The 22,537-nt window shown below is 37.6% G+C and overlaps 2 protein-coding genes, 1 long non-coding RNA gene and 1 pseudogene across 8 annotated transcripts; 3 read left to right on the forward strand and 1 right to left on the reverse strand.

Annotated features, from left to right (window-relative positions):
* Positions 1-10: 10 nt before the first annotated feature.
* On the forward strand, positions 11-756 carry LOC133723356 (uncharacterized). The gene has a single exon (XM_062150166.1). The coding sequence runs from the start codon at positions 87-89 to the stop codon at positions 534-536; it is 450 nt and encodes a 149-aa protein (XP_062006150.1). The 5' UTR covers positions 11-86; the 3' UTR covers positions 537-756.
* Positions 757-5,927: 5,171 nt separating this feature from the next.
* LOC133722463 (uncharacterized) lies at positions 5,928-8,152 on the forward strand. 6 transcript variants are annotated; one of them, XR_009852752.1, is made up of 5 exons: positions 5,928-6,295; positions 6,542-6,652; positions 7,066-7,177; positions 7,273-7,388; positions 7,825-8,152. XR_009852752.1 is itself a non-coding variant. In XM_062149350.1 (4 exons), exons 2-4 carry the CDS (start codon positions 7,026-7,028, stop codon positions 8,079-8,081), a joined length of 525 nt encoding a protein of 174 aa, XP_062005334.1. In that variant the 5' UTR covers positions 5,928-6,295; positions 6,542-7,025; the 3' UTR covers positions 8,082-8,152. The 6 variants fall into 6 exon arrangements, 1 of the variants encoding a protein (XP_062005334.1); XR_009852753.1 differs by having other exon boundaries at positions 7,277-7,388; XR_009852754.1 differs by having other exon boundaries at positions 7,097-7,177.
* Positions 8,153-9,032: 880 nt separating this feature from the next.
* Positions 9,033-13,317, forward strand: LOC133722462 (cullin-1-like; annotated as a pseudogene).
* On the reverse strand, positions 9,680-10,534 carry LOC133722464 (uncharacterized). The gene is made up of 3 exons (XR_009852755.1): positions 10,427-10,534; positions 10,188-10,345; positions 9,680-10,048 (listed from the first exon to the last, which is right to left on the reverse strand). It is a non-coding gene; the product is annotated as an uncharacterized LOC133722464 (long non-coding RNA).
* Positions 13,318-22,537: the final 9,220 nt, after the last annotated feature.

Raw genomic sequence — 22,537 nt, forward strand, 5'->3', positions numbered from 1 at the left:
CTTCAATATATACACCCACTACGAAACGACTCCCATCTCACTCACTCAAACAAAAAAAGAAAACTCGCGAATCACAGTTAATCACGATGAAACCCATCGACGGCAAGAAAGACAAGGTGACAATCCGAGCGGTGAGCCACAACGAGGAGGGCCGGAAGATAGTGGAGAAGACGGAGGTCAAAACCCGCAACATCGACACCATCAAGTACGTGGAGAAGAAGCTCGTAGACATGGGATTGCAGGGCCGGGAGCGCCACCCCATCGATGGATTGGGAATCGGACAACCGCCGCCGAAGTCGGGCCACGGCGGGAAGTACACGTGGGAGGGACCCGGCGACATGGCGGAGAACGAGCTGGACCCGGTCCCGGCGGCCATAGATGAGAGGGATCCCAACTATGTGGATGAGGAGGAGGAGGCTGACGTGGCGGAAATGGTGGTGGGGGAGGTGGAGGTGGCGAAGGCGGCGGAGAACAGGGAGGGGGTGGCTAGAGTTGAGGTTGATCCAAAGCTCGGTGCTCAGACTTGGTTCACATGATGATGTTTGGTTTTCGGGTAGTGAAATATGGGAAGGTTTTTGTAATATTCATGATTAGACTGGAAAATGAGAAAAAATAATGTGCGCTTTTCTTTTCCGTTTTTCAATGTACGTGTTTAAAGTTCGGTATTGAATTTTATGTTGATTCACTTTCTGTAGTGCTCTAGATTATGCAACCTTTTTGTACGGAGATTTAAAGGATTGAAAATTTCGTATTGTAGCCATCGGTGTGAATGTCATGGTTCAACACCTAATGTATTACATTTATATTTAGCGTAAATCAATCTGTTGGTTTGGTTTAATTTACTTCAAAATGGCAGGAAAGTAGAAAAGGGTGCCCGGTCGGACCACTTGGCCAACCAGAACACTCTTGCGATAAACTTAAAAAGAATGAGGGTAGTTTCATCACGTTTTATTTGCATTTTGATTTTAAGCTCGTCTGATCGATGACTACTCTATATATCTTGATAAATCTTATTTTTAAAAGGCTGATCGATGACTACTCTATATATCTTGATAAATCTTATTTTTAAAAGGCTGAAGGTCGTTCCTTGCATGCCAAAGGAAAAAACAAAAGGCTGAGGGTCGCTTAATGTTTTTGTTTACATTTTGATTTTTAATGGGACCGTCGCCTCGCCGTTTAAGACGAGATTTTACTTCCAAAAGGTTAATGAGATCGTAGAGTTATGGTGGACACAAGGAAACCAATTCATACATGCATCCATGTAAGTATTGTAACCGCTACAGATGGTACTTTGATTATTAAAAGAGAGTTTCTATTCATACCTCCAAATTTGGTATTTAGACCTCCCCACTTAATAGACCTCCAACTCACTTTTACAAATAATCAATTTGCTATGTACACCTCTCTAATTTTCATATAATGCCTATCGTCTAATAAAATTAATAAAAGCCTTTTTTTTTTTTTATTCTATTTCATATTTTCAAAAAGTCCAACTACTGACTCCTTCATGTTTTGAAGATTTGGAATTGCAGCAATTTTTTTTTTTTTTTTTTGGAAGTTCATCCTCCATTACGAGTAACATAGGTGCTAGCACTTTTTCAATGAATTGTTGACCCTTGGTTAGCGTAGGCAACAATACCATGTTTGCTCATCATCTCATACAAATATGTTTTTCAAGTATTATTTTCATTGCATTTAGGTGTCATTGTCCCTAAATTGATTCTCTCCTAGTTGTTTCCATAGCAACTTGAAATGAACATGGTCCTTTTGTTTTAGATATGTATGGGATAGTGGAGGAAATTACAATAATCAACCATGAGTCTAGGGCATTCTCCATAGATTTATATCATAGGGTCGAATTTTTCATCATATCTATAGAATAGTTCCACATAAAATTGCTCTGCACTGATGATGTGCGGGAAGATCTTGTGGACAACTACCCATTGCTGCGTTTTTCATATAAACGTGTTGCAGTACTGCTTTTTGTCGCCACTCGTTCACATGTTTGATTGCATTCAGAATGAGTAGGGCTTCATCAACTGAGGTGTCTTTGTATTTCTCATTTTCTCTCCTTTTTTTTTTTTATAGCGCAGTGATAGATCCTGTAAATTGTCAACTGTGTGAGCAAGGAAGTCTATCACTTTATGAGGACAAAGTCAAATTCAGAAAATTTTGACTACAACGTTAAATAAAGTTTGGCGATATATATTTTAGGGTTTACATTGGAGGAGAAAGTTTTCCCCAAGTTGAAGATTATTACTATTTGTAGATATAATAATAAGATTTTTTTTTTTCCTTATTTGTGTCTTTATTGGTAATTGGACATGAGTTGACAAAGTCAACTATTATTTGAAAAAAAAGAGGGGTCCAAATATTAATTTTAGAGGTATGAATAGAAGCTCCCTTATTAAAAACAAAAAAAAAACAAAATTAAAAAAAAAATTCAATCAGGCTCTGTGTTTAGAATATCAAGGTTATGCGGGTCAGTTTGACCATTGCGCTTTTCTTTTCTTTTTTTTTCGAAAAGAAGTTTGATCATTGATTACTTACCATACTCTTAGTTGGTTTTTGTTTTTTGTTTTTGACTTTCCTACTTTTTTTTGTTTTTTGTTTTTAAAAGAAATGTGGATTTCATTAACGCGCTGAGCTGGCCATTACATATCTTTCTATTGCCTTCAATTAGACAGATTAAGAAGCTGTAGTAAGAAAACTATTGTGATACATAGAGACAGGCAATCTATATTCGAACTAATCGCTCACTTATTGGAAGTTATAGCTTACAAACTATGGAGAATAGTAAGACATAGTAAATAGGCTCCTACCACACCTAACCTATATTTTTCCCTTATCCTTCAAGCTAGAGCTTGGGGGTTTACCTGAATACAGAACAATCAAGACCTCTTCAGCAAATACTTTCTTCGACTTAGAAATTTTGTTCTTCGAGCCCAAAGGCCTGCCCTCTTCTTCTTTGCACTTGGCAGCTAGCTCCAATATAGGCTTTGCCATCATGACTTCAGCAGGCACCAACATGTCTCCTGGAGTTTTAACAGACCTAAAGACTTGGCACTGAACTTAGAGAGGAATTCAGGCATTTTTACTTTTTTTATGGCAGCTACCGAGCTTGTTTTCCCTTCAAGCAAATCAGACATCATCAACTTCAATTTTTTTGGGGAGGGAAACGACCTATCCCGCTTAGCATGATTCTCGGCCTCGACTGGTACTAGAGCAAGGGAATCATCATCACTGAGTAGTCTTGCTTCTGCGCTTCAAATGACCATCGGTCGCCACAGTTTGCTTGATTCAGCTCCACCAATTAATGTACGACCCACTGGTGGCCAAATGGGAGTGGTGATGCCTTGGAACCGAAATGTGTCATTCTTGAACTGATGACCATTCAAGCCCAAAAACTGGCCAGTAAGGTTGCGAGCCACAGGCTGATCCGTTCCTTTCACTGCTGGTGGTGCAGCGGCTAGGTTGTAGGCACCATTTTCATGGAAAACTCGATCACATATGCTGCACTTGCCCACCAAGTTTTCGAAAAAGAAATGGACTTCTTGCTCCACACCCTGATCAAACTTTAAGGTTTTCTTCAGAAAAAATGGTTTTGAGATTGAATGAGAAACTCGAACCCTAATTTTCCCTGTTGCATCAAACAACTTTCGATCTATATCAAGAAATTTTCCAGCCATCGAAGCGACATCAGCAATTGTGTTCCTCTATTCATATGCAGGTGGCATATTAGTTATTCGCACCAAGAAGAACAGATCATGCATCTCCACTGACTGCATTGGTGCAATCCCATCATAAGGTTGCAGCACCATTAGAGCCCGATTAAAGCTCTAAGGACCACCGATCAAGACCTTTCTGCAATCACTCCGGAGATCACTACAAGAGAAAATAGCAAAAGCGAGGAATTTCATTGTGACAACCCAAAATTCGTCACAAAAACTTGGCAAATACAAGGAAATTTAAGTTGTCGCACATGATCCTATCAGCGACAACCAATTTGTCACATAAAGTAGGTATTTGCGAGAAATTGACTGTTGTCGCTAATGTAACATTGTGCGACACCCATTTCCTTGCAAATTGTCAATTGGGCGACGATTTCTACCAATTGTCAGTTAATGTTTTATGTGACAACTAGATTTTTGTCACTAAAGACTGATTTAGCAACAACTTCTTTGAGTTGTTGGTTAATGTTTATGTGACAACTAGATTTTCGTCACTGAAGACTAATTTAGCAACAACTTCTTTGAGTTGTTGGTTAATGTTTATGTGACAACTAGATTTTTGTCACTGAAGACTGATTCAGTGACAACTTCTTTGAGTTATCAATTAATGTTTATGTGACAATCTTAACTTCCTCATTGAAAACCAATTGGGCAATAACTTTTACGGATTATCGCTTAATGTTTATGTGACAACTTGAATTTACTCGCTGAAAACCAATTAAGCGACGACTTTTATGAGTTGTCAGTTAATGTGTATGTGACAACTTTGATTTTCTCGCAAAAGACCAATTAATCGACAACTTCTACATGTTGTCGCTTAATGTTTATGTGACAACTTGAACTTCTTCACTGAAAACCAATTAGGCGACGACTTCTATGAGTTGTCAGTTAATGTCTATGTGACAACTTTAATTTTCTGGCAAAAGACCAATTAGGCGACGACTTTTACAGATTGTCGCTTAGTGTTTATATGACAACTTGAATTTCCTCACTAAAAACCAATTAGGCGACGACTGCTACGAGTTGTCAATCAATGTTTATGTGACAACTTTAATTTTCTCACAAAAAACCAATTAGGCGACGACCTCAACAGGTTGCATGTCGCTTTATGTTAATGTGACAACGTGAACTTCCTCACTGAAAACCTATTAGTTGACGACTTCTATGGGTTGTCGCTTAATGATTATGTGACAACTTGAACTTACTCGTCTAAAACCAATTAGGCGATGGCTTATATGAATTGTCATTTATTGTTTGTGCAACTATTAGAACTTCATAACATTGTTTGTACTTTCTCGTTGAGGTGAAATTTATATCATAAGCCATTAAAGAACATATAGAACACAAGATATTCACAGAGGTGTCAGATCTTAATATTCTTGTAGAAGTAAGCTTCAATATCATTCTTGAATTATGTTACACTTGTTCTCCATGTAACATATGAATTCAGGTCCTTAAGGACTGTAACCCCATTTCCACATAGAATTCCCTACCAAGTTCAACTTAGTCCTTTTGTTATCAACTCAGCTTTAGGGTCATTTTACCGTATCAACATGACACACTTGGATAACTAAAAAATCTCTAATTTTATTTATTCTTTGCCAAATGAACTTGACGATATTATGTGATCATGAAAATGCATAGTCAACATTTTTAAATTTTAACCACAAATAAGAGTGAATGAGTAGGTGAACATAATTAGCTTGTTATTCTCCACCATTTGATTTAGATCCAACGATGATTGAGCCTGACAGAGCATAGAATCGATTGAGTAGTATAAGTAACAAGCTTGAGAAAGAATAATCTCACTGAAAGAAAAGAAAATAGCTTTTAGTTTAAGCTCTCTGATTTCTATATGCTTTGATCGTGTCCTTATACAAGGTACCAAATCGGCGTCTTAATAGTTGTCTGCTTTTTTTCAATGGAATGAGATTTAAAGAAATACAACTTTTACTGGGAAGGCAAGAAACTTACTCGGATCATCAGGCTACAATCCATATACCACAAGCTCACGCTCCAATGAAATTTGTTAAAAAAATTTCTAAAATCTTAAATTTTAAATTCAAAATAATACGAAATATAGAATTTGGATGAAAATAATTTTTTTTAAAAGGCGCCATCTGAATAAAAAAAGGGTTCAAATTATAAAAATGAGCGTGTTTCAATCCGATAAATATAAAAAAATAAATATAGAGAATAAAAACCTAATTACGACTTCACAGAGTCTGCTAGAGAGAAAGAGGCTGACGACCGTATTCTTTCAATCTCAGAGTTCATCTGCGTCCCTAAGGGTCTCACTCTCTTCATCCCCAACTCTAAATCAGTGACAGCAAGGCCATGACATGTATTGCCTCTGCATCATCAATTCCATGGGTGCTACTATCGCTTGTTCACTAGCCTCAAAACCCAGGTCTTTGCGCAGAACCGACAAATCTGGGTTTATCTATTTCGCCTCACTCTTCTTCTCGTCACCGCAAAACGTTGAGAATCTCGGGTATTGTCTCGATCTCTAACCGGAATTACAGATCGGTGCCCATGAGCTCGCTGGTTCTATTATTTCCAAGGTATGGACTATGGACTCTCTTCAATCCTATTGATCAATTTTCGGTTTTGGGTTCAAATCGGATTCCAGTTTTATGAAAATATATGGTTGCCAATTTGGACAATTACTTAGGTATCTAAATTAGATGTGGGTTTAAAATGGCGGGTATTGTTCAGGTTGCCTATTTGAATTCAATGTTGGTTGTTTCAATTATATATGTTGTTCATCTATTCAGACTATGCTAACCTTGAAGATGCACTATATTCAGTTAGGTGTCAAAACCCCAAATTGAAGTAAACAACCAATTCGTGAAAAGCTCTGATTGAAGCAGAGGCAATTAGTATTTGGTGAAGCCGAGCCAGACAGACACTTGTATTCGGTGAGTATTCCATTCCTTCCCTTTTAATCGTTTGCTCTATTATGTTTGGTGTTTACTGTAAAAGATTGCAATTACTTGTTCCGTTTTCTTCAACTGGTTCAACTTCATGCTTTGAGTTTGTAAAAACAAGCAAATTCTGTTATGTTGCACAGCCATTGAGAATATTAACAATAATAATCTTAGTTTACTGGCAGTTTCATAACTTCTATATTGCAAGCTCTTTCTATGTTTGGATCTTAAAAGCGTTTTGTTCATCTAATGACTTCTATGTCATTTGTCATGTTAAGGTTGCAAGTTCTTGTAAATGATTAATCAGGAATCAGGTGTCTTTGACATTATTCTCCTCATCTTTGTTTTCATTGACTTTCTATGAATGATTAATTGTGTTTTTATTAACCTTCTGTTTTCAATAGTAAGGGGCCTTAAATTAAATCAACGTGCCAGATTGCTTCATGTTGGCTCTGGCTCTGGCCTACAGATTAGCAAATTTTGGGTGAAGATGATAACACTAGGCTCAAAATTCAGGTTAGTTGATGTTCCTTGCTTTGCTTTAGTAGTATGAAGTGTGCTACTAGATGACATGTTATTCAGCGTTGTCCATTTATTTGCAATAACAAAAGGCAGATTAAATTAGACAAAAGAGAGAGAATCCTCTCCATACATGATTGGGGTATAGGTATGACGTCAAAGGAGGAGATCAAGAACTTGGGAACAATAGCAAAATCTGGAACTTCAGGTATCTTTTGCTGTTATATTGAAGTTTACATTTGTTATCTATTTTGAATGCAATCGTTGGAAAGGTAAAAGTTATTAGAATCTATCATTTGTTTATTTGTCTTTAGTTTGTATACTACTACCTTCTTCTACTTGGTATGAGTTTTGCATTCCTAATAAATGTCTTATATTACCCTGAAAATAAATGCTAGTAATACAGGATTGATAGATTATTGAGCTTTTGTGTGAGGACTTTGTTGATCTGGTTAAATTGATGTATTGATGTTTTGTCTTTTTTTATTCATTTTCTGGTGTTAACTTTGTAGAGTTTCAATTCTTGACTTCTTGTGTGACTTGTATCTTTCGGTGTTCGTTGTTTTTCATTTGATTGTCTAGTGTTTTAGAATTGAGTCAAGCACTTATTATTTGTTAGAACTGAGTCATTGTTTTGCCTGCAGGTGCCACAGGCCTATACAAAACCTCGAAAAAAAAAAATAACTTTCAGCGTGGCAGATGCGTGTCCAGTGATGAGTTCAAAGTGCAAGAGCAAGTAGACAAATATTCCAAGATTTGGGGAAATGATCAGGAGCATGCCAAAAAGATGAGGAGTTCATTAATTGCAACACTTTTGAGCAAACCAACAACCAATAATTTGGTTAGTAGTATGTTGGATTTAGTACACAAGGATCTCTGGGCTGTTTTGAATTATTATTGATCTAACTATTTTGAATTGGTATTGATTGTAAACAATACTTTGGGTTAATATATTCTTGTTTTGTCGGTTCATCTTTATAAAGTTGTCGTAAAAAGTCTAAATTTCTCGCTTAATTGAAAATGCAACGACTTTGGGGTGTTGCAACCAGTTGTCGCTTAATGTGTTTTATTGATTGTCAAATGCGATGAAATTACACGGTTGTCGCTTTTTCAATATGCGATTCAATTTGTTCCTCAATGAAATTATATGAGACAAACAAGAAGTCTCGCATATAATTTTCTACAACAAATGCATATGTGTCACATATTAATATAAGCAACAAAAATGAAACCTCACAGTTATTTTTTGCAACAAAAATAAATCTCGCATTTAAATTTTTGATCAAACATACAAGCCTCGCAGACGAAATATGCAACAACGTAAATGAAGTCTCGTATATTAGAAATTGTTACAAACATAAAGTCTCGCATATGACATTCTGCAACATACTTGCGCATCTCACAAGACGTCATATGCGAGGAATGGATTATGTCGTATATTTCAAATGTGACAAACATCCAAGCCCTGCATATGGAATATGCGACATAAACGAAGCCTCGTATATTTAAAATAGTAACAAATATAAAGTCTCGCAAATAGTTTTTGGTAACATACTTGTGAGTGTCACAATTTGTGATATGCGAGGAATCAATTGCGTCGCATATTGAAAAAGCGACAATCGTGTAATTTCGTTGCTTTTGACAATCAGTAAAACACATAAGACGACAATTGGTTGCGACAATTCAAAGTAGTCGCATTTTCAATTTAGCGAGAAATTTAGACTTTTTAGGACAACTTTGGATTGTCGCCGATGACATTTTCTCTTGTAGTGGATTGAAAGAGAACATAAATATTGAATGCCATTCACCTCTGCTACCTTCCATGTTCAGAGTACATGTTGAAGACAGAGGAATGCAAAAGGAGAGGGAGAGGGCTTCTCATTACTTGTAATCGACCAGTGAGCCGAAGCTATTGGAGAAAGTGCAGCATGAGTTGTTGGTGGTTTATGACACCCAAATCCTTGATAAGGAGGAATCTGGATGCCGGGTTTTTCTGCAAAACGATAAGGTGGAGGATTTGTCTAGGATATATAGGCTCTACCTTAATATACCTATAGGCTTGGAACCTGTTGCTACCGTATTCAGAGAGCATGTTACTAATGAAGGTAAAGCCTTGGTCCAACAGGCTGAAAAGGCTGTTGCAAGTAGTAATCACACTACTAGAATTTTGCTTATAGGACACCCTCCTATAAGGGTGTCTATTGTTCACAAAGGCCACAAATGTCTTCATTAGCCACTATGCAGCCACTGAATCCATGACAGTGGTGATTACCCCAGTTTCTTTTGTAGCATAGAGCACCAAAATTGAAACGGTGCCTGGTTTTCAACTCAAAAGAATGTTGTCATGTCAGCTGTCATGTCAGCTACCATACACCAATTATAGTGTTAATAGCCAACTGTTAGAACAGTGTCTTCAAATGCCACATTATTAAAAAAAAAAGTATATATATATATATACATATATTAAACTAAAACCATTAAGTAGTGGAATAGATCAATTATGTCTACAAATGTATTCATATACATCATCACTTTCGATCAAAATCTAAAGTCGTAATAGATATGTAAATACAACTTATTGCACTAGCTTATCCGAGAATAAAGAAACTTATTGCAACTTACAAAGCTTAAACCTACCAAAAAGAGACATAGTTGATGTTTCATTTACTGGTATCAACTCCAAATCTTCACCCAGCTCCAACAAGGCATTATTTTGCACAGTAGTCTGACATTTACTTTCATGCCTATCCAAAGTGTTGCTAAAAACTTGTTAAGTTCATCTGATATTCTCTCTGCTGGTAACAAGAGAATCCAGCCTAGCTTGCGAGCTCCATATTTAAAAAGCACTACATTTTCGATAGAAGCTACCTGCAGAAAACACATGAATCATTACCATGTGACAGCACACAGAGTGAACGAGCAGCTAGTAGTTATAGTACTCCAGTAAAATTCCATGACAACAACACAGAGAGAGAGAGAGAGAGAGAGAGAGAGAACAGGGGAATACCTCTATTGACACTACGGCCAAGGTGGTTGTTCTCTTTTAGTGGATCAATTATAAGGAACAAACTCGTAAGTTTGTCTCACACCCCTTTGATGGTACACAGTTTCTAATAAACTCTTCACCTAGCAGTACATCATCCCCTCTATTATCTGGTACTTCAGCTTCAGAGAGAGAAGAAACTCAGAGACCAGGACAATACAAAAGAGCCATCCAACATTACAGGCACAAGAGATATCTCTTACCCACAATATTAGGTAGAGAGGATTTGTAAACTGGTCCATTTAAACTTACACAGTATTTCTCCCAATCAAATTTGCTTAAGTAATCCAAAAATCTGTAGAGGACCTACAAAACAGTGACACATATTAAGTAATGTGCTTAAACTAGGCGATCAAACTTAAATGCCTTACCAATACAATAGAAAAATGAAAGTAATCAGTTTCACTACTCAAAGCAAGAGATAAACCAAATGTTTGCAATAGATTATTTATGGCGTATGTACCTTCAGTGACTTGCCATGACACTCCATCTATAGCACTTTTAACACTTTCAATTACATGACCCAATTTGATAATCTGATTCCCCTGCAAAAACATAAGGTAGGTTGACGAATGTCCTAATTAGTATAACTAGCAATGCAAAAACTATAAAACAATAAAATGATAGACATTAACCTCAAGCTGTGCAGCTAAAAAAGCCTTGACTCTCTAGGAAAGAACAAAATACTGCAAGCTGAGCATATAAAAAAGCCTCGATTCTCTGCAAAAGAAAAAAATGGGAGGAGTACCACCTTCAAAAGAAGGCAATTGCTTATCTTCTCTTTGATTGGTTCCTCCACTAGTTGCAGCCAACATAATAAACAAATTATTGCAACCACTGAACTCCAATATCCAAACGAGAAACATTTTATAATTGACAACCTGGGAAAACAAAGTTACTTTCAAGTTTGCCCTTATCTTCCCCACTTTAGACAATGCATATGCTGATGCTAGTGATATTCATGACATGGGGGTCAACAGAGTAAATTAGATAGCATGAAATATACAGAAGCATCAAACATGCATAAATCATTCCTAGATCGACACACATACTTGAGCATTGATAAATGAGACTTGTGGAGAAATTCGAAGAAGCTACTGCTAGCTAGAAGAATAAAAAAGAAAAGGTGAAATTCTCACATAGTCTTGAGATGAGAAATCGTTTAAGGTGGTGCGTGTGGGGCGTCCTGCACAATCCAAAAACTAGAAGTCAGAGAAGGGTGTTGAATCCACCAAATCGAAGCCCCAACAGCATCTGATGATCGATCGTTGTCGAAACCCCCGGTAGAGAGCATCGGATCCCGAATTCCTTGATCTTCTCCTTGAAGGCTAGATATAGTTATAGAGGAGAAGATGAAGCGATCCAAGGTGAGCGAGGTTACAGAGGCCAAACATGGACGACGTCTCTGAGAAGATTCAGCCTTCAATCTCGTTTCAAAAGAGCTAGGTCATATTTTGGTAAAGTGATCCAGAGTGCGTATTGTGGATATTGGGTGGGTTTCAACTTTCAAATACAATAAACAAAGTATAATTTTGGAACAAATTTTGGTTTTCCTGTCATCACCCATTCTTTTCATCTGACCAAAGACGAGGACCGATGCTTTTGCTGAACAAGAGATGTAATTTGGGGGTAAAACCCGTAAATATTTGTAACCAACCAATCCCCAGCGTACCAATTATGAATAATTTAATCAAATATGAGCATTGGGCCACCGAATGTTGGTGGCACCTCCATAACAACTCACCGATCAAATTACACGGTGCAAAACTGTTCAATATACACACCAATTCAGAATAGTGCCCAAAATTGGTGTCCTATAGCCCATTTTGTAGTAGTGTCAGCAGGCTTCAAGTGGAGCTGAACAATATGGACTTGTGCTTATCCAAAAACTAATAGACCTACATGACAAGTATTTGGGATATGTGACTGGTTGCTTTATGAACCATTCACTCTTTCACAAGGTTCTGAAGCAAGCTTTTGAGGTGGTTTGCGATAAATCTGTTGCCGGGAGTTCTAGTGCCAAAATTCTTGCTGCTTTCTGTGATAATATCCCCTAAATGGCTGGAAGTAAGTTGAGCGAGGAGGCCGTAGAAGAAACCCTAGAAAAGGTTGTTACTCTGCTTGTTTATATCAGTGACAAAGACCTTTTTCTGAGTTCTGCAGGAAAAAACTTGCCCGTAGGCTGCTTTTCATTCGGAGTGGGAGTGGGAGTACTGAAGACCGTGAGAAAAGTCTTCTGACAAAGCTGAAGCAGCAATGTGGTGGACAATTCACCTCCAAGATGGAAGGAATGATCACCGATTTGACAGTGGATAAAGAATCACTCACCAGATTTGGAGCGTTCATCCAAGAAAAGAATCGAAATCCCGGGCTCAATTTATCAGTCCAGATTCTCACAACCGGTTACTGGCCAAGTTACAAATCGTCTGATCTCAACCTTCCTGAAGAGATCGATGGTCAAGTGTGTTGAAGTTTTCAAGGATTTCTTTAATAGGGAATACCAGCGCAAAAAGCTGTCATGCATGGATATACTCACTGGGTTCTTCCAACGTCGAGGGCAAGTTTCATTCGAAAACCATAGAAGTGGTTGTGACAACTCATCAGGCTGCTCTCCTGCTGCTCTTTAACAATGCCAAGAAGTTGAGCTTTTCAGAAATCTCAATTCAGCTAAATCTAACCAAAGACGAGTTGATTAGACTTGCTTCCTCCTCTTTCATGTGGGAAGTACAAGATCCTTCTCAAGGAGCCAAGTACAAAGACTATCTCGCAGAGTGACACCTTTATGCTCAACTCCAAGTTCACTGACAAAATGAGAAAAATCAAGATTCCTATGCCACCACTGGACGAAAGGAAGAAGGTGACTGAAGATGTTGACAAAAACCGGAAATTTGCTATAGATGCTGCAATTGTGAGGATTATGATGAGTAGGAAAGTTTTGGGTCACCAGCAATTGGTCATGGAGTGTGTTGAGATATTGAAGGGCTTGTTCAAGCCGGACATCAAAGCAATTAAGAAGCGAATTGAAGATCTCATCACCCGTGAATACCTGGAGAGGGATAAGGAGAATCCTAACACGTTTAGGTATCTTGCATGATTGGAGACGTGCTATATAGATGCTGATCTAAATGAGTTGGCACTCATTCAACAAGAAATTGCAACTTCAGGAGAATCTGATGATCAACTTGCCAAAGAAAGTGTACTGCAAGCTAATTTGACGGAGTCGATGCGTATCCAAGAGATGTTTTGGCGGGAAAAGTCAAGGCAGTGTTGGTTAGCTGAGGGAGATAGAAATACATCTTTTTTTCATTCCACGTGTCATGTTTGTAAGACCCAGTCTTCCATTGCTATGCTACGGGAGGGTGATCAGGTATTTGATGATTCTATTTCCATTCAAAATCATATTGTTGGTTACTATACTGATCTGTTTGCGCATCGAGCTGATTGCCAAGACTCTGGGCTAGTTTCACGTGTTATCCCTTCTCTGGTTACGGTTGAAGAAAATGAACGGCTTATTGCAATGCCTTCCTCAGATGAAATTTTTTCAGTGGTAAAATCTATGGATCCGGATAGTGCACCAGGGCCGGATGGTTTCAATGGACATTTCTTTGTCTCATGTTGGGATATTGCAGGTCAGGATGTGATTAAGGCGGTTCAATATTTTTTTCAGTTCAGTATTTTGCCATCTTCCTTCAATTCCAGCATCATCATATTAATTCCAAAAGTGGAGCATGCAGATTCTATTAAGCAGTTTTGGCCCATTGCTTTATCGAACTTTGTCTTCAAGATCATCCCAAAAATCCTCTCCTTACGCCTAACAGAAATTGCTTCTAGAATTATTTCTCCTCAACAACATGCGTTTGTTAAGGGCCGCAATATTGCAGATTGTTTTCTTGCCACCTCGGAGTGTTTCAACTTGTTGGATAATAAATGTTATGGGGGAAATGTGGCAATAAAAGTTGACATCACCAAGGCTTTTGATACTCTTTCATGGGATTTTCTAGTTCGTGTTCTTCAAGCTTTTGGATTCCATCAAGTTTTTGTTTCGTGGGTCATGAGTCTTTTACAATCAGCCAAACTATCGCTTCTAGTTAATGGGAGATCAGTTGGTTATTTTTCTTGCGGCCGAGGAGTTCGTCAGGGGGACCCTCTCTCTCCTTTTACTTTTCGGTTTGGCAGAGGAAGCCTTAAGCAGGGGTATATCTGAGCTGATGGTCTCTAAGCAGCTGAAACCTATTTCTTCACCCAGAGGTACTTGTGCTCCATCTCATGTTTTATTTGCTGATGATGTAATTATCTTTTGTCGAGGTGATAAGAAGAATTTAAAGGTAGTTATGGATTTTCTTGAAGGGTATGGTACAAATTCTGGGCAAGTTGTCAACAAGGCTAAATCTCAAGTTTTTATAAGCAAACATCTTCATTATAGGCAGCACTCTATTGTCTCTTCCTTAAGTATTCCTATGGGTTCAGCGCCTTTTATTTATTTGGGGGTACCTATTTTCAGAGGGAAGCCTAGAGCATCTCATTTTCAATTTCTTGTTGACAAGATCAGATTGCGGTTTTCCAGCTGGAAAGGCTCTCTTTTATCTATGGCTGGTCGGCTTCAATTAATTAAATCAGTGATCTCAAGCATGCTTGTTTATAGTTTTCAGGTTTATGAATGGCCTGTTGCCTTGCTTCGTAAAATTGAATCTTAGTGTCGAAATTTTCTCTGGTCAGGCTCCATTGATAAACGTGGTGTTCCTTTGATAGCTTGGAAACTATGTTGCTCTCCTTTCGAGGAGGGAGGTCTAGGGCTCAAGCAGCTTCTTGTTCTAAACCGTTCCCTTCTTCTTAAAAAAGCATGGGAGGTTTTTTTGCATCTTCCGCAGAGGGATGTTGTTTTTTAAGGGATCAGTTTTGGAAGAATGGTTGTTTAAGGAAATCGTACACTTCTTCTTCTATTTGGTTTGGTGTTAAACGGTTTTGGAATCATTTGGTAGAGAATGGGCAATGGCTGCTTGGTTATAATTCTAAGGTTTCTTTTTGGAGAGATAATTTTGTTGGTCACCCTTTAGCTGATTTTTTTGGTTCTCATGTGGCTTATTCTAAAGACCGGGTTGCAGATTTTCTATTAGATGGGATGTGGAATCTTCCAAATCTTCTTCAATTGCATTTCCCAGGTTTATGTGCTATTGTTCGACAAATATCCATTGCAACAGATCCCCAAGTAGTTGATCGTTTAGTTTGGATTCCTTCATCTTCAGGGGACCTCACGGCCAAGGACGCATATTCTTATTTACGGCCTCATCTCCCTCCCTTGGCTTGGGGAAAATTAATTTGGTCGAAGTTTATTGCTCCTCGTATGTCTTTGTTGGCTTGGAAGGTGTTAAGGGGTCGTGTTCTCTCCGATGATTTTCTTCAAAGACGGGGTGTATCACTTGCTTCTTGTTGTGTGTTATGTCGACAAACTGGTGAGTCAATGAGCCATATTTTTCTTTCTTGCCCCTTTGCTTCTGCAATTTGGCATCACATGGTTAACAAATTTGGCCTCACCGGGTTTCCTAGCTAGTTCAGTTCCAAAAGCATTAGTTATTGGCTTATATCATGGTTGTAGTGCTCAATTGAAGGAGTTGTGGTCTGCTTGCTTTGTCTCAGTTTTGTGGTTCATATGGGGGTCTAGAAATAAAGCAAAGTTTGATGGTCAGGTCACTAGTGTTAATCATGCTTGCACCTTAATTTCTGGTCATATAATCTCTTCAAGCAAACTTGCTACTGGGTGCATGCATAATTCAACATCAGACCTGGTTGTTTTGAAGAGGATTGGTGCTCAATGCAGACCACGCCGTGTGCCACGCGTAGTTGAGGTTAATTGGCATCCTCCCCCATATGGTTGTATAAAGCTTAATACTGATGGGGCATGGAAGAGTAGCTCTGGTAAGGTTATGGTGGAGTGTTTCATGATTATAAAGGTCAGGTGGTTGGTGCTTTCTGTTCAAATTTAGAGATGCCGAGTTTGGTTGCCGCTGAAGTGATGGCTGTTATTCAAGCTATTGAATTGGCTTGGGTGAGGGAGTGGAAACATATTTGGTTGGAAGTAGATTCTGAGATTGTGCTTAACTTCATGCGCTCTCCATCTTTAGTACCTTGGCGGCTTAGCATAGAGTGGAGAAATTGCTTACACTGTATCTCTCAAATGCAGTTTCACTCATCGCATATCTTTCGTGAAGGTAACCAAGTTGCGGATACTTTGGCAAATCATGGTGTCAACTGCACAGGTTTAATTGGTTTGGTGGGATCTACCGCCCCCATTTATTACTTCTTTTTGTAGTCGTAATTGGTTGGGTCTTCCTAATTTTCGTTTCTGTTAGTTGTTTGTCTGATTGGTTTGTAGAGACGAGGTTGTTTCTCTTATACTTCGTTTTTCATGTTCTGCTGGGGTAAGGTTTATGTCCCCCCGAGTGGCTGTCTTCTTTTCTTTTTCTAATAAATTCCCTCGTTCATAGAGGTTTACCAAAAAAAAAAAAAACAGTTGGAACATAGAGTTTTAGATTGGTTTTTTTTTCTTTTACTATTTCCGAGTGATTTTATTTTATGTAAGGTTCTTTAGTGGTACAAGATTGCCTATGCTCTTCTCCCTTAATTCTTTTGTGTTTGTTTCTGCACCTTTGATTTTTAGTGGTATTATATACATATTAAGGCAGAAATTTATGCTCATGTCGCTCCACTTTCGATCTTTCGTTACATGCATTGGTGACGGAAGCAATTTGATAATGGATCGAGGAGGAAGAATGAAAGAGGTGTTCGCATCTCAACTTGGGCTGGAGTAATTTGCTCCTAACTGAGTCTCGATCACTTGCTTAATTGAGTGGTTAATCCGCTCATAGTAAAGATCAAACTGTCCATCTGATCATTAGGGAGACATGAAGCCTAAAAACATGTAACTTAAGTATTTACGCAATTCATAATTAAGCATACAATAGTACTAACAGTGATATTTACCTACTCAGTTAATTAAAGTTGTGCTGAATTGTCAGTGAATTTATAAATTAAATGGTGGAGAAGAACTTAAATACAATGATAATTAAGCACAACTAAGTATAAAGATTAATTGAGTATGTGACATTACTGTTAGTCCCAAAATCTATTTCCTAATAAGCACATCTCATGTACAAACCATGTTTCTTGATTCATAAGTTATTAATGTGTGCTGGTGCTAAGTCCTATTAATTAAACTAGGTCTTACAGTATTGTGTGTTTAGACATTCAATCAAATGTAAGGAAAATGGGGAGCTACTCCAACATTGACTAATTACCACTTCTTCTTTTTTAAAACTTTTATTGGTACGAAGGTTAATTGGTGAGGCATGAACTTGTTGAACCATCACTGAAAATATGTGACTGTTACAAATCGGAGTTTTAACACTTTTCTTAAGACTTCTGTTAGTAGATAACCACTACGAAAAACAAACCAAATATCTTCCAATATTTAGAGCAATTAATAATCTAAGGCTGTCATCGACAAACACATGTTAGAGATGTCGTGGATCTCTCACCAAAGTAGTACATTGTACAATCATTTGAACTTATTGTTAGAGCAAGTTCACTCGTTGGGTCACCGGGTCACCTACTATTCACTGCTTTTTAGTGTTTATTTCCACTCTTTAGGTCACGGGCACAGTTTCCAATAAGACTTGGGTCACCAGGTCAGCTTACAGGTCACCAGGATGACCCAAAAAGTGACCCATATATGGCACGAAATACACTGTGCCCGTGACCTCGAGAGTGAAAATACACATAAAAAACAGTGAATAGTATGTGACTTTGTGACCCACGGGTGGAATTGCTTTTGAAGATTAAGAAAGCACCAGCCAGCCATGGAGAAAATGGATGACAGCAGCGTAGAGAGTTAAAAGTGAGAATGATTTGATTGCAGGTTGCCTTGTTTAAAAGCATAATTCTCGAGCTAGGCAGTTTTTGGTGGGGTGTTACATGTTTGTCTTTGTATAATGCAGTTTAATTATCTAGGTACACGGTTGGAAAATGCGGCATGCGAGCTATGTATTTTTAATTAGGGCAACTCCAACCATGGGCACCATTTGGGGGTGCTATTCTCATTTTAGCACTCCCTTGTTGCACTATTCATATAGGACTCAATTCTCATCTCCAACCATGGGGGTGCTATTTTTACTATTCTAGACTAAAATATAATATGAGTATAATTTTGAGCCATTAGATCTGAGCCATCAGATCGAAATACATCCGTTCAGTAAAAAAAAAGGCAACATCCGACCGTCCATTTTTAAACCTGATCAATCATGAACGTTGGATTTCCTGACCGTTGGGGGTTCCAACGGTCACCAGGGGACAGAACAACAGGCGGGCCCCACGTCTGCAGACTGAAAAGCAGGCCTTCTTCTCTCTCCAGCGTCTGGCGCGCACGTCTCCTTCAGTTTCCCTCCCTGGCACGCGCGTCTCCTTCAGTTTCCCTCCCTGACGCGTTTCTTCATCCTTTGGGCTGAGACAGCAAGTGGGCTGGCCCCATGTGCAGTGATCAGTCCTGGTCTCGGAAAAGTCTCAAATTTGAGACTTCAAATGGCCCCAAGTCTTATATTTATAAGACCAGATCATGGGTTTTTGGTGGGTTGGAGAAGAAAAGTCCTATATTTGGCAAAATTTGAGTTTGGCACCCCTTGGTTGGAGTTGCCCTAACTGAGTATGGCACGGGATGAATAGAGAACCAGAAAGAATATAAACAAGTGTGGGCATTCTCCACATAGTACGTATGTTTCTGAGTTCTCCAGCTCATAATACAATAAAATTGATTAGCATGCATCCGTTTTTGGAGTCTAAGCTGGCTTAGAATGATAATGAGAATGATTAAGCCATAAAGAAAGTAGAAAGTTCATTGAAAGAATCCAAAGCGCAAATCTCAATATCAAACCCAAAAAGTTATGCATTTACTTAATTAAATTAACCTTTGATTAACTATTCTTCTGATCATCAACTTTCGGGCAAAGAAAAAAACACATAAAAACAAAGGGAATCGAATTCTACATGCAGAATACATTTTGGTCGCTTTCATTCTATAGAAATAATCTTATTTTTCATGATTTGCAAGACAGAGAATAGAACATAGTGGGACTCAAACCCACACGCATATTTCTTAATCTTTCTTTCTAGAAACAAATAATTGAGGGGAATGGATGTGAAAAAACTTAAGAGTCAGACTCAAAACGGGTGTAACTAAACTGAGTGGAATAGGGTATGGTGTCTAGTTCAAAATGGACACACATCCACATTACTGGTAGTTTAAATAAATGAGAGCTCCACATGTAAAGGTGCACAACATTAAAGAAAATTTTATGGCAAGTATTTTGAGACATGGTAGACGGGATATCATTTCCATCCCTATGAACCACCAACCCCTGTCAATAGAGAATTAAAAAAAAATTGAGGCTAAATTGTATGAAAGGGAAACGGACAAACACACAAACCACACAACCTTAAAAACCTAATTAAAGAAATGGAGAATATGTGTTCTCTGGAGAGGAAAAGATTAATTATGCATGCACCCTATATCAATAAAATATGTTTTTGTTTATGCACAAAAACATTCCAAAGTACTCTTTTACATGATTGGCTTTGTTCAAAAACATACTTATAGAAATGAATACCCCACTAGAAAAGGGAGACCTTGACAGTAGTTTTAGTGTGTTTTTGATTTGCATCCTAATGAACAAAAACCTCAATGGCTCTTGGTGATGTATGGAAGAGATCATTCAAAAATTGAATTTGAAGTTCAGTTTATGTTAAAATAGTAATGTCATTGATTGTGAATTTGATGAGCTTTTGAATGACATAGTAGTTTTAGGTGAGGATAGAGAAAGATGGGTGACTATCTGTTGAGAGTTTGAGCCTTTCTCTCAGAAAGAAAAATAAAGATAAGATCTTATGCAATTTCTGTGTGATTTGGTGTTGTTAGTCGTGAAATAGAATAATCAAAAGCCCCTGCCAACTGAAACTCAAGTTTAGCGTGATACAAGCTTGCAAATATGGTGGGGATATCGGACAACAACGACATCTAAATCTTTCTCACCAGCCAATATACACTAACATGGGCTTTAAGATTTAGAGTGCACAATATAATAGACTTATTCTACCCTAGCCTTTGCGGTAGTTAATTAAGTGATAAAGAACAGAAAATAAAGTATAACTTCATGGGATCGATGTAAAAAATACTCTAGTTCTCTTCATAATCTGTTATGTGCAGAAAATAGTACAACGTACTTTGCAGTTGTTCAAGTATGTATGCCCCGTAAATAATTTACGGTCGTTAATCTATGTGTGTCAATGAAGACTTCTCACGTATAACAAACATATTAATGTAACCCTTGCAAATGATTAAGTGATAATAAGAAAATGAGGAAATGAGGTGTTCTAAACATGTTTAGGATCTGAATTTTGATGTAAAAAAAAAAACATGGTTTATGTGACAATTATACGTGCTGATGAAAATGTAAAGGATTAAAAAGACGTCAAAGACATGCATACCACACAACTTTTAGTCGTTAATGTGTGAAATTTCTTGTAAGTTTATCTTATATTATAAATCATTCATGCATATGTGAAAGATAATTTCATTATGTTACAGAGACTAATAAATAATTTGAAGACGATTGGTGCACACTCACATTAACTGTCAACTCATTATTTTTACTACCAACCGCAATATTAATTGTTCCCAATGATAAATAGGTGTGATTAATAATATATCAAACCATTTTAATGGTGTAATCAACCAGTGATGGTAGTTTGCAGATTCCAGAGAGTACAGAGCCACCAGAACCATTCATCGAACTGTTACAGTTTCTAGGCTGCTCTATGTTATATTACGCCACCTTCTGAATGAATTGTCGGATAAAAAACCCAAATGCTTGCATACCAAGGCAAACTGTCCTTGGCATTTTCACTTGATTCTAATGAATCAACAGACATATTTTCTAGGGCACCAGACACTCTGACAAAGTCACTGGAAAACTATTATGTGTATAGTATGATTATCTGAGACGGTTCATACTACTTCCAAATTAACATTCATTATATAATTCAATTCTCATTATCACTTCTTTGTAGATTTAAATATTTAAGCCAACACGTATGGTTTTGATATGAGTAAACATGTCAAAGACCACGCTCCTCATGCTGCATTTTTTCCCTTCAAGAAGCATACTACACGAGAAAGACGGTTCTGCTAGTTGCCCCATACCCTTCAAGACCACACCATTCCCCTCACTCCCATGGTTTTTGAACCGGCTTCAAGACCTTGTCTTTCTCTTCCTTTTTGCCTCTTTTCCCACTTTTTATACTCCCTTTTGTGAAACAAAAACACTAGTATTTTGTTCGAACATCTTCATCTTCATCTTCTTCTTCAGATATTTTTTTTTCCTGGTGTCTTTTGTTCCAACTTCCAAGTGCGAAAGGCTAACGACAAATTCATAAATAATTATTGAAGCTTGATAAAAAAAGTTGTTGAATATTTAATCCCTCAAGTGAGAATTTTTCAGGCACATTATTCTCAAGAGATGATATGATAATAAAACTAAAACTTACATAGACAAATATGATCTACAGAAGAAAGTAAAAATCAACTTTGTAAGGCAATATGTTTATCTCAATAGAACATAATGAGTAAAGATAGGGGAAATTCTACAATGTGTTAACGTATGACATGCATACAATTGTCTTAAAAGTGGTAAAATGAGTCATCAAAATAGTAATATTAGTCCTCAAAGTGGTAACATGAGTCCTTAAAGTGATAAATTTTCTTAGTTACCACATGAGTCCTCAAAATAGTAATATTAGTCCTCAAAGTGGTAACATTAGTCCTTAAAGTGGTAAATTTTCTTAGTTTACCATATGAGTCCTCAAAATAGTAATATTAGTCCTCAAAGTGGTAACATGAGTCCTTAAAGTGGTAAAAATAGTTTATGTATGAAAAATGTTAACATACCATAGCTTTACCCGTAAAGATAGACCTCACCGTTATCTATATTTGGTCGTCAACCGCTAAAGAGTGCATGACTGCATGGGTGACTAACCTAGCACTTCTCTTCCATAAATGGCTCCGCATGTATAGTATTTTAGATTGCTGTTTATGCTTTCTAAGTATAGAGGATATTCAAATGATTTTTTTAAAGGAAAAACAAAATGGGGTTACACTGTCCGACTTGTGGTCTCTTTGTATGAATAAGCAATTTGACAAAGTAGATGAAAAGCTGTGGGGGAGCATCTTCAAGGAATCAAGGCCTTGAATCCTCAAAATAGAGAACCAAACA

The sequence above is a fragment of the Rosa rugosa genome, chromosome 7 (assembly GCF_958449725.1).
Source record: "Rosa rugosa chromosome 7, drRosRugo1.1, whole genome shotgun sequence".
Lineage (NCBI taxonomy): Eukaryota > Viridiplantae > Streptophyta > Magnoliopsida > Rosales > Rosaceae > Rosa > Rosa rugosa.

Bases quoted from the DNA above. Each gene is read 5' to 3' on its own strand.
- LOC133723356 (XM_062150166.1), top strand. From the start codon at position 87: ATGAAACCCATCGACGGCAAGAAAGACAAGGTGACAATCCGAGCGGTG.
- LOC133722463 (XM_062149350.1), top strand. From the start codon at position 7,026: ATGATTAATTGTGTTTTTATTAACCTTCTGTTTTCAATAGTAAGGGGC. The intron at 7,178-7,272 runs GTTAGTTGATGT...CAATAACAAAAG, and splicing joins ACACTAGGCTCAAAATTCAG to GCAGATTAAATTAGACAAAA. The intron at 7,389-7,824 runs GTATCTTTTGCT...TTTTGCCTGCAG, and splicing joins AGCAAAATCTGGAACTTCAG to GTGCCACAGGCCTATACAAA.